This window comes from Brassica oleracea, chromosome C1, assembly GCF_000695525.1.
Source record: "Brassica oleracea var. oleracea cultivar TO1000 chromosome C1, BOL, whole genome shotgun sequence".
Lineage (NCBI taxonomy): Eukaryota > Viridiplantae > Streptophyta > Magnoliopsida > Brassicales > Brassicaceae > Brassica > Brassica oleracea.
The window spans coordinates 27949841-27965423 of NC_027748.1; the positions used below are offsets into that span (position 1 = coordinate 27949841).

General features: G+C 34.1%; 2 protein-coding genes across 4 annotated transcripts; both read right to left on the reverse strand.

Moving 5' to 3' along the window:
- Nucleotides 1-149: 149 nt before the first annotated feature.
- On the reverse strand, nucleotides 150-2108 carry LOC106322838 (fe(2+) transport protein 3, chloroplastic-like). The gene is made up of 4 exons (XM_013760986.1): nucleotides 1878-2108; nucleotides 1742-1799; nucleotides 783-1492; nucleotides 150-696 (listed from the first exon to the last, which is right to left on the reverse strand). Exons 1-4 carry the CDS (start codon nucleotides 1890-1892, stop codon nucleotides 241-243), a joined length of 1239 nt encoding a protein of 412 aa, XP_013616440.1. The 5' UTR covers nucleotides 1893-2108; the 3' UTR covers nucleotides 150-240.
- A 9495-nt stretch (nucleotides 2109-11603) lies between these two features.
- LOC106293734 (serine/threonine-protein kinase tricorner-like) lies at nucleotides 11604-15008 on the reverse strand. Of its 3 annotated transcripts, none has more exons than XM_013729414.1 (13): nucleotides 14639-15008; nucleotides 14384-14558; nucleotides 14229-14312; nucleotides 13653-13894; nucleotides 13301-13529; nucleotides 13051-13215; nucleotides 12818-12949; nucleotides 12610-12723; nucleotides 12422-12469; nucleotides 12208-12286; nucleotides 12019-12075; nucleotides 11914-11943; nucleotides 11604-11846 (listed from the first exon to the last, which is right to left on the reverse strand). In XM_013729414.1, exons 1-13 carry the CDS (start codon nucleotides 14824-14826, stop codon nucleotides 11764-11766), a joined length of 1626 nt encoding a protein of 541 aa, XP_013584868.1. In that variant the 5' UTR covers nucleotides 14827-15008; the 3' UTR covers nucleotides 11604-11763. The 3 variants fall into 3 exon arrangements, with proteins under 3 accessions (XP_013584868.1, XP_013584925.1, XP_013584984.1); XM_013729471.1 differs by having other exon boundaries at nucleotides 11604-11824; nucleotides 14639-15007; XM_013729530.1 differs by having other exon boundaries at nucleotides 11604-11943; nucleotides 14639-15007.
- Between the last annotated feature and the right edge of the window lie 575 nt (nucleotides 15009-15583).

The following is a 15583-nucleotide window of genomic DNA, read 5'->3' on the forward strand; positions in this document are numbered from 1 at the left end:
TACAAGAAAAGGAAAGAGATGTGAGTTTTGTAAGCTTCGATGTGGGACGAAGTCACATATAATGGTTTTAAGTTTTTTTCATTAACTGGGCTGAAATGAGCTACCATTTCCTACACTCAACTGCTATTGCCAAGCATTCGGAGTTCGAAGAATCAAGAAAATACATTCAAGATTGATTATTCTAGAACTATACATATTATCTGCGGCAAGCAGCTATAACAGAAGAAATAATCTCACAATCTAAGCCCAAATAGCAAGAGAAGACATGAGTCCAGCTCCTAGGAACAACATCATATAAGAAACAATTTGAAGCCTAAAGTTACAACTCATCCTCTTACTCAAGAAATCAGCAGCTATGAGATCCACTAAAGCCATGTACACAAGTATCCCTGCCGACAGAGAATCCAAGATACCTTCCGTGACCAACGCTCCAACGCTGTGAGAGTTAAAAGACGACGCCACTGCAGTTCCAATACCGATCCCTATCGGTGTTGTGAGGGCGAAAAAGCAAGCCATTATGGTGGCTGACTTGTTCCTGAACTGCGCTTGGGAGATGCATCCACCGAGCGCAAACCCTTCAAAGAATTGGTGGAACGATAGTGCTGCGATTAGAGGCCGGATTGTGCATGGAGATTGAGATACTCCAAGTGATATGCCGATGATAATGGAGTGTGACACGATTCCAAGCTCCAAAACCTAACAATGTTGGTAAAATGAGACTAATCTTGAGCTTACATCTGAGACTATACAAGAAACAAGAATCAAGAAACAGAGATTTGTACCTGAGAAACAACTACATGCCTTCCGAGCTCCAAACCTCCGTGAGCGTGTCCATGTCCATGAGCATGACCAATGTCAATTTTCTGGTGTCCATCACAAGAACCATGACTATGTGTATGGTGAGCAGCATGAGCATGAATGCCAACAATGTGAATCCCGCCATTGTCTTCTTCTCCAAAGACTTTATCATCATCGTCCCCTCCTTCCGCAACCACGGGAACAACGATACCAGGAGACTGTTCAATACCAAGCTGTTCATCAGACGGATCAGCACCTTCCCTCTCTTGCTTCCTCTCATAGTACTGAGTCCCCATGAAATCAACAAGCAGAGTGATCAAAGCAGCAACCATCGCAAAGAACCCCGGGAAAGGAAACTTAGACCAAGGAAACTCCGGTAAGCACGGGTTGTTCAAAGCCTCAGTGCCACCAGCCAACATGTGAACAAACCCAGTGGCGAGGATCACACCGGCTGCAAAGGCTTTAGCAGTTACAAATAGACTACTGTCTGTTCGAAGGAACCGGCGGTTTCTCCCAATGAGTGGTATAGCTACACCAGCAGCACCAGCTAAGAGAATGGATGCAATGGCTACTAATTTAAGCAGAAACGCAGCGGAATCGTCACGACAAAGATCTGACTCGCTGGCATTGCAAAGAATGGTGGATGAAGAAGCAACCATTGTCTCAGGAACTACCTGCAAGATGGACTCTGTTTCTGTAAACAGAGGACCCAGTGCAACAAGATTAAACATATCAGAACAAAAGTTTTGAATCTTTTAATCCCTAAACAGAGGATATACATTGTAACATCTGTACTTACCTTTCTGTTAAATAAAACTTCAAAACACATGCAAAGATTTTGAATAGAAAAGGAAAATAGTATCAATCTTTTGCAATTTTTTTTAGCAAAGTATGAATGTTTATTTCAAAGGAGTTCGTTGACGTTATGTTCAATGAAGTATACCTGAGAGAGAATCTCTTTCTGATCTGAAAAAGTATAGAGGAAACAAACTCCAAAGAACCTAAACCAACAAACACAGAATCAGTTTCAGGAAGTTATAAATAAAATAATTGAAAATAGTAATCTGAGATTGACGAACATCGATGATGAACATTGAGTGACTAAGAAGATCTCGTCGGGATCATGAAAAAAGTTAGCGTAAAAAGAAGTATCCTCGTAAACTCCAAAGACTTGAATGAATGAGAGTTATTAAATACGAGAATAAAGATAGGATGAATAGAGAAGAAAACAAGTTGGAGGAAGAAACAAGTTAGTGTCGACATCGTGATGGAGTTCGCAGTTGGGCAACAGGTTTAGACTTTAGAGAAGAGAAGACATTTGCTCATAAGTTCTCCAGAATATTGTATACACACGCCAAATATGTCGACATTTTGAAGTAATTTCTATTATATATTTTGTTGATTTTTAAATTTCTTTCTTAAAATAATGTAGACAATGATGTACGTCCTTATAATCAATTTATTGCACCCGAGGAAAAAACGAAACCGGTTTATTGGATGAAAAGAAAATAATCATAAAGTTTTTATTTATTGTCAACAACTACTAGTAGCCCTACCGAAACAATTTAGATCACTAACGATAATACAATTTCATTAATTATATCGTCATCTTGACTCATTATCATCTGTAATAGGTAGTTGTTCTAAATTAAAGAAGAACATGAATCAGGTAATGGGCAGGATATACATGTCAACTAGGACCGAAGTCCGCAACCCGAGCCCACCCATCCCTAAAAATTATCGGATTTGAGCTTAGTTTTATAAGCCCAAGAAAAATATGACTTTTTGGGCTAAGTCTATTTGGGCTTTGGATATTTTGGACCTAAACCCGTTTGGGTTAAAGCCGGTCCGAAAACCCCTAAGTTTTATATTTTAGTTTAAATATCATCGTTATTACAATCCAAATGATTATTAGTCTTAGACATATTATTTTGATATCGTTATCCAAACTCTAATAAAAAAATATAAAAGTTGTTAATGATTTTATTTTTTAATCATTATAAATGTCGCATTTTTAAATTTTGCAAATATACCTTTTTTTCATATACAACACGTTTTTTTTTCAATATACAAAGTGTGTTTTTAAAGCATACGAAAAGGTAAAACATTTTTGATAAAAGAAAAATTTTAAATCATTTTATATTTTAAAATGAAACTATTTTTTAATGAAAATTCACATGTATTAAAACCATGAAAGTGACAATGACAAATTAGTTTTCGAAAAGCCAAAAAAAACCCAAAAACCCCTATAGCCCTATAAGCGTCGGACCGGACTAGCCCGAATTGACACCCCTAGGGCAGGACTTGGTATAAATTCAGATATATTGTTTTTACTTTCATTTTTTTTAACTTGGGGGAGGGGGGTATCAGGAGGAGTGAACCGAACTGACTAACTTTGTGGGGTCTTTGTCCACTAGCGCTAGATACACCGGTTGCTCGCATTGAGAATTAGATATTCATATTGTTTGATCATACAATCGAATATATCGGGAAAATTGTTTTTTTAAGCAAAAAATAGTAACTATATCCCATTAGACTCATTTCTTTTTTGTATCATTTTTGCCTCTAATGCCCTTTAGTATTTTTGAAAATAAATTAAATAAATAGTTTTACAAACAAAAATAATTGAAAATAGTAATTACTGATGAAATATCTATATGAAAAAAATCAAATTTTCAGAAAAATATGGGAGGAAAATAATCAGTTTTTTTATTTGAGGATTTTCAATTTTTTTTAATAACTTTAATTATTTATTATATTTTAATATTTAACAGTTATTTTGTTAATTGTAATTTTCAATTTATAATTGAACTTAAAGACAATATTGATATTTTAAAAATAATTAGCATAATGAAACATAAAATATATGAGATTAGTCTAATGGGACATAGTTACCATTTTATTTTGTCTAAAAAAACATTTTTTTCCTATATCTAATATGGTAGGTTTTAAAACCAAAGTGATTATTACCTTTTTCTTTTTATTTCTTTGGATCAGTTTGGATATGTTGCAACTTAAGTTAATTCCAATCATATAACTTAAAATCAACGTAGAATTAAAATTTATTTGGATTCCGTTTGGATTGAATATTTTACTAAAACTATCTGAAGTATTTTAAAAATAAAATTTAGCTCAAGTTTTTGAAAATGTATAAGTTAACAATTGTAACTAAAATTATTAGAATAATTTTATTATTTGGATGGTTTATTTATTTTAAATTTAAATATAACTAATATCTTCAGATATTTAATAATAACTCAAAATATTTTGATTATTTTAGATATTATAGTTATTTTGAATTTAAATATAACGAATATCTTTAAGATTTTAATAGTAGTTTAGAGTGTTTCAATTAATTTAAATATAAATAAACTGGTATTTACGCATATAATTATATTTTTTTTGTAACTCAAAATTCATTCAGTTTTGGTTTAATTAGTTCGTATTTTTATATTTTTTTTTTAAAAAAAATATTGTTTCGGTGATTATGAATATCTAATTTAAATTAATTATGTTTGATGATCTAAATCAGCATATGAATTGCTGTAACAATTAAAGAACAAATTTTTATGTTTTAACCTAACTCTTTGTGAAAATGAGTGAACCAGCACATAAATAGTTTGACACTATCTGTAAATCTCTCCCAAATAACTTTGCACCTTTTAAGCATCCCAACAACCTGTGAACCACGAGAGCCAAGCACGAAGTCGTAATTCATGTTTATATTTAGGGTCGGAATGATAACAGTGAATTCAGTAATAAAAATAGTACAAAATGAAAATGTGATATAGCGCAATTGCGGTTCATGCATGATAATCATGACTTTAACTAGGAAATGATGCAAAATACTGTTTAATTGGTAATAATATATATTTATGATATTTAATAATAGTTTAATTGATAAAATAATAGTAGTTTGTAATATATAATATAAGTAAATAATATAAATATTTTATTAATATAATAATATAATTAAAAATTAAAAAATTGTCTAAAATATAAATACTTTCAGAAAATGAAATTATAAAAATATATTAAAACATGAAGTAACAAAAAACTAAACACAAAAAATAGAAAATACTATCGATTATTCTGATTGTCCATAACAAATTTGTAATATTGTCTATTATTTGTGCCATTTGTTCTCCATATACTACCTCAAATGTATCTAAGTCACCATCATATTCAAGATTTCTGATGTTCAGTCATGTGTCTGTCAATACATTTACAAAATCTGTATTTGAGAAGTTGGTGATTTTGATAAAATTTATTTAACAAATTATTGCCATTACCATTATCTTTTGTACGTGTATATCTAGAAGATTTTGAAAGAATCTTCCATTTTTTTCCAAACTTCAAAAGTCTTGAACTGCAACATAAAACATCTCACAAATCTATTTCGTGATGATCTATAGGGAACTAAAAATTCTTGCATGTTTGGATAGCCATAAGTTTTTCAATGGTTTTTCTATTTGAATGCAAATAAGTTTTAGAATGAAACTATGATTGACCGGAAACTAAATATGTAAATGGAAAAAAGAAAAGATTGTTCTTTTAGTTTAGATGGATTAATAAAACATGTAAGCAAATTTTCTGCAATGTGTCATCGGACATTCAACAGGTAGTCTCACAATGGGACATTCATGCCCGCCAGTTGTTGAGCTCTAAATTTTAAAGGAATTTCTGCCAAGATGATGGATCCTGTCTTAGGTGCCTCTACATGAGCTTCGGGTAACCAAAATGAACTGGTACCCTAGGCACTTTGACGGCGAAAGAGGGGAAATAAGCAATCCATAGAAAGATTTGGCGCTGCTCACTAAATTATGTGGTTAATGATACTTATTTTGTTTTCTAGCATTTAAAAAAAATAAAAACAAAGAACACAAAAAAATTCAAAAATTGCTTTTAGGGTGTTTCAAGAATGAAAAAAAAAACAAAAGAATGAACAAGAATAAATATAGAGAAACCTTGATATGAGCCTTTTGGCTCGGATACTAGATGATGCAGGCACAGAGTGGTCAGATGGTCAGTGGTCAAAAATATTGTTTGTGGTCGGTAAGATGGTTGATGGTCGAGGCGATGGTCGAAGGCCGATGAGCTATTTATGATGGTTGGAAGAGGAAAATGGAATCAAGTTTGCTGGCTGTGTAACTCTCTCGACCTGATCAGAAGATGGTTAAGTGGATGGTCATGGAGGTAAGTTTGTTGGTTATGCAACTCTCTTAAGTTGTAGTCGGTGGAAGTGATGGATTCGATGCATAGGTACTGACTCGCTCAATCAGTAGCACAAACAAATATGTTGATTTTCTCAATATGTTACTCGGTGGGTTTCAGTAGTATCAAGTGAAACACACACCTAATACTAAAGAAATGACAACAGAAATAGTTTCACAAAAACAAAACAGAAATAATACACAACTTTGTGAAATAAATCGAGAGGATAGAAAAAGGGGAGGAGGGAAGGAAGAGATGGTCATGTAGCAAATCTAGTTTAGATTGGATCACTCTTATTCTATTTTCTCTTTTTAAAAAATAAATAAATTATGTTCAACAATTCAGTGGTACATTTGAAATTTCACATTTCATTAAATATGTAAATAAAATAGGTTTATGCTCAATTTTCATCACAAACAGATATTATATTTTTTTTCACCTAGAGGGGATTCTCTTATACTACACAAAGTCTTTCATATAGGAAATTGAAAGAAATTTAAAGTAATATATAAGAGAGATGAATCAATCAATTTATTACCAATTGATTTGAAGTTGAAAACTTATTTAACTTAACATGATATCAAAACTCGAACCATACATTTTAACCAGATCTACATTGGGGGTGATTGGTTGGGCTTTATCTCCCTACTTTATCTTTATTTATTTTTAAATCACTAAATTTTACCAATCATGTTGTAGCTTTACTTAAAAAAATTACAGTCTACATCAAGTTTTTATTTAGTTTTACCAATCATGCTTTAGCTTTATTTTTAAAGCTACAACAATAAAAATAAAGCAAAACTTTTTCTTATGTATTTTAGGCAAAAACCCTACATCTTCTTTTTATAGGCTGTAGAATCTGTAAATGAAAAAAAATATCTATAATATCAAATAAATTATATAATCATAATAAAACTTTTATAAATATTTTAATTTTGAATTTGAGTGTTTTTAAATTATTAAGATATTTACATAATATAAATATTATTTACATATCACATTTTAAATTACAATAAATTTTGATAATTTATTAAAAAATATTAATATAAATTATTTTAATTGATATAAAATAATAATTTTATATATACAACACATATTTCATATATTTTATTTTAAAATATCTACGGCCTACAACTTACAGCTACAACAAATTTAACTATAGCAAAAGTCTCTGCAGAAAAAATCTACAGTAACAACTTTACCGCTATAACCGATTTATCTACAGCTAATCATCTACAGCTAAATTTTTAAAGCTATAGTCGAACCAATCATCACCATCGATCCAGTCCAAATTTGGTTCAATACGTGCCTGGACATTATAAGATTGAAACTTAAAAATCATAATCTCGAAGTATTAAAAACAAAGTCGCATGCATAAAAAATTGGAAAAAAATCATAAGTAATATGTAACAGAGATCTTAATATCTTATACGTTACAAGTAAATAGACAAGAGTCTAAAAATCAAATGATGAACTGAGTAGGACAAAAAATTACATAACGTATAACGTGGCTTGTGGGACATGTGACTTCGAACTTGAGATATTGTGGACTCGGCTCAGAACTTTTCTTTTTGTTTAGAACCTTTTGGTAATCCTTAGTATATTAATTATTAATTGAGAAACATTATAAATTTTTTTGTACCCACGTGTCATTAATAGATAGAATCATTAGAAAAATAGATTGGTCTATCTAATAATATAATAATTTTTTATTAAATTAACCATAAATTTATTATTAATGTTTTTTATTATTTTCTTAAATAAAAGTTACGGAATTGACTAATATGGCTAAGTATATGTGACAATTAATAATTTTAAATAATAAAATTTGATAAAAATTATTGTATCTTCTATCATATTTTTTTTTTAATTTTAAACTATTAAAATAAATTAAACAACCACATTAACTGTATAATAAAAAATATCACTCTTTACTATGCATCCGGTCACTGAGTGGGAAGTTAAATACTCTTTTCTATGCATCCGGAGAAGGCTCCTGAGCCAGACGGGATACAGATCTCTTATATCAGAAATTATGGGATATTGTCAAGGAAGATTTAACTCATATGGTTAATCAATTCCTATTTGATGGATCGGTGGCGAGTGGACTGAACGATACAAATATCTGCCTCATCCCAAAGACAACTAAGCCTAATGAGATGTCTCAGTTCCGGCCCATCAGTCTGGGCAACGTTAGTTACAAGATAATCTCTAAGGTCTTATGCGAGAGATTAAAGAAAGTCTTACCAAACAAAATTTCAGAAACCCAGCCAGCCTTTGTTGCTGGAAGACAAATCTTGGACAATGTAATGATTGCTCAAGAGATGTTCCATGTCCTGAGAACTAAACCAAGCGGACGCAATAAAAGGATGGCCATTAAGACGGATATGAGCAAAGAGTACGACATGATGGAGTGGTCGTTCATTGAAGATGTTATGCAAAAGATGAGATTTTCAGAAATCTGGATTAACTAGATAATGCGGTGTATCACTACGGTCAAATACAAGGTGCTTATGAATGGGCAACCAAGGAGAAATATTGTTCCAGAGGGAGGTCGTCAAGAAGATCCTTTGTCTTTTTTCATCTTTAGTTTATGCACGGAAGCGCTCGTTAGCCTTCTTAATCATGCAGAGAACCAAGGAAAGATAACAGGGATGTGCGTCTGTATCTCACCTTCTCTTTGCTGATGATAGCCTTTTTTCTGTACGGCGGAGTCCCGTGAATGTAGAGAAGTGATGAAAGTAGTCAGGAAGTATGGAAAAGCATCAGGAAAATGTATAGACTTTGAGAAATCTTCTTTACTCTTTGGTAAGAGGATTGACACGAATGTTAGACAGCAGATTAAAGATACACTTGGAATTCAAAATGAATGAGGAATGGGAACATACATAGGAATACCATATGGTATTAGTGGGTCCAAATGCAAGCTCTTCGCTTTTCTTAAGGACAAATTATTGCATAGAGTGAATGGATGGACATGTAGATGACTCTTTAAAGGAGGAAAATAAGTTTTGATTAAATATATTTTTCTAACTCTTCCGACATATGTTATGTCTACTTTCCTGCTCCCGCTGGAGATATGTGAAAACCTTGCGAGTGTCATTGCACAGTTCTGGTGGAGTTCAAATCCACCAAAGAGAGGAATTCACTGGGTAAAATGGGAAAAGCTCTGCTTACCACTGGAGGAAGGCGACATTGATTTCCGTATGATCCATGAGTTTAACCTGGCTTTACTAGCAAAACAATTATGGAGGCTAGTACAATACCCTGACTCGTTAGTGGCTCGAGTATTGTGTGGAAGATACTACATAATGAGTTCGCCTTTGCGAGTAATCCCTATAACCAACCCATCATATGTGTGGACCAGTATTTCAGCGGCACAAAAGCTATTGCTATTGGGAATCAGACAAAAGATGCATTCTGGATATGAGGTCAAAGTGTGGAGGATCCTTGGATCCCTACAACACCAGCTAGGTCGGCTCGACATGTAGCCCCAATTCTCCATCCGAACATGAGAGTCAACGACCTTATTAATCAGGAAACAAATGAATGGAATGTTGGGATACTAGAGGATTATGTTGTCTGTGCCGATATACCTTTCATAAGAAGTTTGACCATCAGCTCAATTCATCGTCGTGACACATACTGCTGGAGCTACACTAAGAATGGCCAGTACACGGTTAAGTCATGATATTGGGTAGCTCAGAACATATTGAAGGCTGAGAGGGAGAAAGAAGTACTGGAACCAAGTATTACGAAGCTTCAAGCCTTTGCTTGGACGATAAAGACACTGAAGAAGATATGTCATCTTATATGGCAACTGATAACAGGTCATGTGGCAGTAACGAGGAATTTGGTGCGGCGTAACATGAGATGCGATATCTATTGCCCACGATGTGGTGAGCCTGAAGAATCTGTTACCCATGCCATTTTTGAGTACCCGCCAGCTCTACAAGTTGGTCCTTATCATCGACACCAACAAGTCCAGATATCTTTCCAGGCCTGAGTATCTATGCTAATATGGATTATCTTTTCTGGAGAAAGAACAACATTGTCGAGCCAGAACTAGACATAGATCTTTATCCCTGGATAATTTGGTACATTTGGAAGGCCCGAAATGACAAACTTTTTAGGGGAATTAATAGAGATCCATTGGAGTTAGTGCGCTATGTAGAGAGTGAGTGTCAAGTATGGTTCGATGCAAACGAGATGGTGACTCCAACTCCACAAGGCCATAATATTGAGGAACCTCAAGTCTTAAGCTTGTATAATATATGCATGATAGATGGGTCATGGACATCCACATCACAATTCAGCGGGTGTGGATGGGTTTGGATAGATAGCTTGGGGAAGGTTCAACTTATGGGGACACGAAATTATATACGTCGAGAGTCTGCTCTTCATTTGGAGGTAGAAGCATTGCGATGGGCGATGGAGAGTATGCTTCAGTATTCGACATGTTAGAGCTTTGGAACGTGCTTGGCCAAACTTTGTAACAGAATTAAAGATGATAGCGAATCCGAAAAATCACTCATATTCCACGAGCGCAAAATCAGATTTCAGATTCTTTAGCTAGGACTGCGAGGTCTTTTCATAGAGAACTTTATTTTGTTGGTTGATCTATTCCGGTCTGGTTACCTAGACCACCTCAAGCTTGAGTAATAGAATAGCCGTTCGTTGCAAAAAAAAAAAACATATAATAAAAATTTTAATTTTTCTGTATATGTTATATTTTGAAATTTTTAAAACGATCATAAATTACTAAAAGTGTTAAAAGTCTCAAAGTCAAATTTTGTGATCCATGGTTTAAAATTTTTCTTATGACAAGTTACAAATGACTACAAAGCCATATAAGGAAAAAGTCTAATTTAGTTAATTATTAAGATTAAAAGATATATATATATATATTATTTTAAATTAAACAATATATCGTATAAAATACATAAATATTTTAATTTCGAAATTTACTTTGAACAATTTTTTTTTGATAAGACTCTTGAACAAACATTAACAACTCAATTTAATAGATATTAATATTACAAAATATACTATATATGTTAATATCATTTAAATTCAATTATATATTCTATCAAATAAAATAAATTATTGTTTGGATTAATAAATTTTTTTTTATATGTTCGCACCAATTTAATTATATATGTAATAGTTACCGATTTTTAAATTATTCAATATATATTTATTATTTCATAATATATAAATATATATAATACATAAAATAATTTTTCTACATAATCTTCAAGGCGCGGATATTAAACATAAGCAATTTAGATATCCACAAATGTCCCAAAAGAAAATCCACTAAATATTCATTATTTAATTACTACTTGCTTTTTCTTCTGCGGTCAACTAATCACATGATTAATTAACAAATAGTAACTTCTTACTACTGATTCTCCAAATTTTGTCCACTTTGAGCTTGTTGAATCAAAGAATCCAGAAAGTAGTTCTAGACGTCACTCTGTCCCGGTTTCTCTTCAGTGTTAACCGGATCTTGAACATGTTACAGATGTAATCGATAAAAACCGTAAAATAATTAAAAAACCGAGTAAATCGGAGGAGATGGACAAGTATGGCAGAAAAGCAAAGTTTCATTTCTATGCTTTCAATTGAATAGGTGAACATGTCCCCACAGAAATGGTTCTTCCATTCTTTACAGTTTCTCTTATAGACCAAAGAAGAAAAATACAAAATATGTTACAAAAGAAATGAAAAGAGAACCAAATAGAGGTTTTATGAACCATCATATAAGCCATGTATGTGGTTTACAAAACTACCATCGCCTCCACCGCCTCTGCCAAATGATAAGAAAACAACTGCAAACGGATATAAAAAGAACAATTTTTTTTTTTGTATTTCTCTATGTCTTTTGGTTTAACTCACCACTTTCAGCTTCTTCCATATTGATCCGACCTGAAAATAATATAGAAACTGTCACTAAAGCAAACACATACTGGCTGTGGCGGTTTACTATATTTTGTTACGTACCTAACAATGATATCAATGACGGGGCGTCCCCTGATCCATTTGGTTTCATGTCCGTACCTACATTCAATGTCAGGGATTAAACTTAGATGTTTATCAACTTTTCGACCTTCTCTCAATAGAAAACTCTTAGCTTAAAGACCAAGTTATACGGAAATCACATTGATCAATAAAGAAAGAAAGAAGAGGCACCTGTATTTTCCATTGATCTAGTGATGTCTGACTTCTTAAACGTAAATCCTATGAAGTTATTGTCCTTGGACGTCAACATCTGCTCAACCAATCAACAAGTTAGCACCAAAAGCTACTATGTAAACCATTTAAAAAAAAACCTGCTAGGCTTTATCATGTCCTGAGACATTCCAAAACACAGATTGTACTAAAGGAATTAAGTGGCGTGCGTTACCTTTCTCCAAGGACCAACTTGTGGTGCTTCAGATGCCGATCCTTCAACCTACAAGATTTTATATAAAAACAAAAAAAAAAACTTGATGAGGATACCAGACGTATCTTTAAGTTTGTTTTAGGAGCTTTAACACAAGTTTATGGTTCACCAATTAATCAAAGCCAGAAAATTTCATAACAATTACTTACTTCAGGGAACTTCTCAAAATTTTGTGTGTCTAGTTCTCCATCAACAGTTGGTCTGTAAGCTGCCTCCATTTCATACAGTTTGTCCCATTGGGTGCCATTGAACCACGGATGAGTCTGAAACAATAACAAAACCGAATTTCAATGATCTCAAGGCTGAAAAGCAAGGAAAACGAAATGCATATTTACATATCCTTTTCACAAGTCTCACCTTTATCTCCTCAGCACCTCTGGTTCCCAACCTTGACTCAACATCACATAGCAAGCGACAAATCAAGTCCCTAGCTTCATCTGATATTTTCGGTTCTTCAGGGAATTTCAAACATACCCTCCAATTAATTATCTGAGGAAGTAAGTACAGATATTTGTAAGTAAGCATAAATATTTTACTATAGATAATAAAAATGCATCCATGACTAACCATGTATATCTATATACACCTACCTTGCGGCATGTTATACGGGGGTCATCAGAACAGAATGGGGGGTAACCCACTAACATCTCATACAGAATTGCTCCGAGCGACCACCAGTCACATTCCATTCCATATCCTTTCTTTAGTAGTACTTCTGGAGCCATGTAATCAAGAGTTCCAACGGTTGAATAAGCCTGAAAGAAATTAATAATTTATCTTTACAGTCTAGCAAAAAATGATTAAACCTATGTGATCCAATTAGAGAAGAAGCATATGTACCAATGCACGGCGATTGCGCTTCCATTGCAGCAACTGCTCTTTAGGCATTTGCCAGGGTGCTTTGTCAGAGTCTGATTTTCCTGACTGGCTCTCTGCTTCCTGAGAAAGCATTTCTTCGTCTTCTAATAGCAGTGAAGAATACTTCTCATCTAGTGGCTTACATAGACCAAAATCTGAAAGCTTTAAATGCCCACTCTTGTCCAGTATCAAATTATCAGGTTTAATGTCCCTACATGCAAGAGGAAACAAACACAAATTAAAAACCATCTATAATTCGCAGAGATTCTCCCCCAGCACACAAAATCACTTGGCATAAAGAAGACCCGACGTCAAGGGTGGGTTATGATTATACCTGTGAACATAGTTGTGATGATGGATTGAATGGATAGCAAGGATGCTCTCAGCAATATAAAAGCGGGCAACATCTTCGGCGAGAATGTCTTCTCTCATGAGTAAAGTCATAATGTCACCTCCAGGTAAATACTCCATGATAAGATACAAACATTCAGAATCTTGAAAAGAGTAGAAAAGCTTCACAATGTAACGGCTGTCAACCTCCGCAAGTAAGTTCCTCTCAGACCTTACATGCTCAACCTATAGAGAAAGAAAAGAGGACAGCAAAACCAGTAAAATAAAAGAAGAAAAAAAACTTGGAAAACAGAAACTGAAACAATCCAATGATACTGTGACTACTCTCAAGCTCTTGTCTTGCATCAAAATTATTATTCTTTAGAATGACAAAAAGGTTTAGGATCCGAAGGCCCGCATATCCCTAGGTCGAACCCCAAACCATCTTAAATTTGTGATCCCTTAGATCTGAGTTTTAGTCAGTAGGTTAAACTCTGTTTGCAGCAATTGTCCACGTACTAGTCTAACATTTCACTGAGAATACAATCTGAATAGAACAAAACAACAACAAAGTAGGTACCTGTCCACGGCTAAGCATATCAGTTTTTTTCAACTTCTTCATGGCATAAACCTCGCCTGTAGATCTCAAACGGCATAATCTAACCTGAGATTAAACACAATCCTGTAGAGTCAGCATGTCAATTTGTAGAGAGAAATCACACTGATATCTGTTACCTCACCAAAGGCACCTTTGCCAATAACAGTCAAGAGCTCGAAGTCATCAATCCCAATCTTACGTCTCTGAAGCCTCATGTACTCAGTCTCGCGACGAGCCAGATTCCGCATCATCTCGTCTTGTTCCTCAACAGGTAGCTGAGCTTCCTGCACTTTCCTCTGAAACTCTCTGCGTCTGTGGAAGCAAAACATTAACAGAATCAAGTCAAACAAAAGTCAACCCCCTAGTTCTGATCAGAAATTGATGCTACGAACCTCTCCATACGCTCGTGCAAGCCTTGCAGGTAATTCTTGTAATGGTTCTCGATGAATTGCTTCGCGGCAGCTGCTTTCTGACGCGTCACCGGAGAGGAAACCGCGGAATCGGACTCCAATTCGACTCCGCGACCAGGCTTGGAGTTCAGACCACCGACGCGGACGGTTCCATCGGCACCTCCTTCCATTTTGAAGTAGAGGAAGAAAACGAGATTGGTGATTGTGGAGAAAGAGGAGAAGAAGAGTGAGAGGATAATAATGAAGAAGAAAGAGTAATCAATCGAGGAGAGATCTAAAATGAGCTGTTCAAAGATGGAAAGGAGGAAGAACGTGGACTATTTACGAAGACCAGAGCTGTCTCCTGCTCTCTTTCTTTTTTTTTTTATTTTTTATTTTTTATTATTATTAGTTATTATTATAATAATAAACTTGTATTACATAAATAATTAATAGATTTTTTTAAAAAAAATTAGAGAGTTTATAGATGGAATAATTTGAAGCAAAACTTTAATCATCGTTCTTCTGACTCTGTGTCAGCGGAAGGTTTGGATCTCCCTGAGGGAACATTTCAATATTTGTTTCTTTTAATTTCCGTATATATCTTTATATATAAAATACACTTTTAATCTTTCCTGAGTGTGCCAACAAGGATGCCAGCGCAATAATTCGTGAGCTACTATTGAGACACGTCAGAAACTCATCGTTTCATTAAATCGTGAATCAATTGTTACGGGCTTGACATTTGGGCTTCATGTTGTGTTCGTACGCGGCCCGACGACCACAATCTCCTGGTGAAACCCTAATCAGCCTCTACGCTCACCTTCGTGTTCTCCGCTCCCCTTCGATCGGCGCAAGTGCGATCCATCCTCTGTAACGGTTCTTCGATAATTAATGGTCTTAAATCGTCTTTAACGCTCCTCTTTAATCGTCTTTCAATCTATTGAA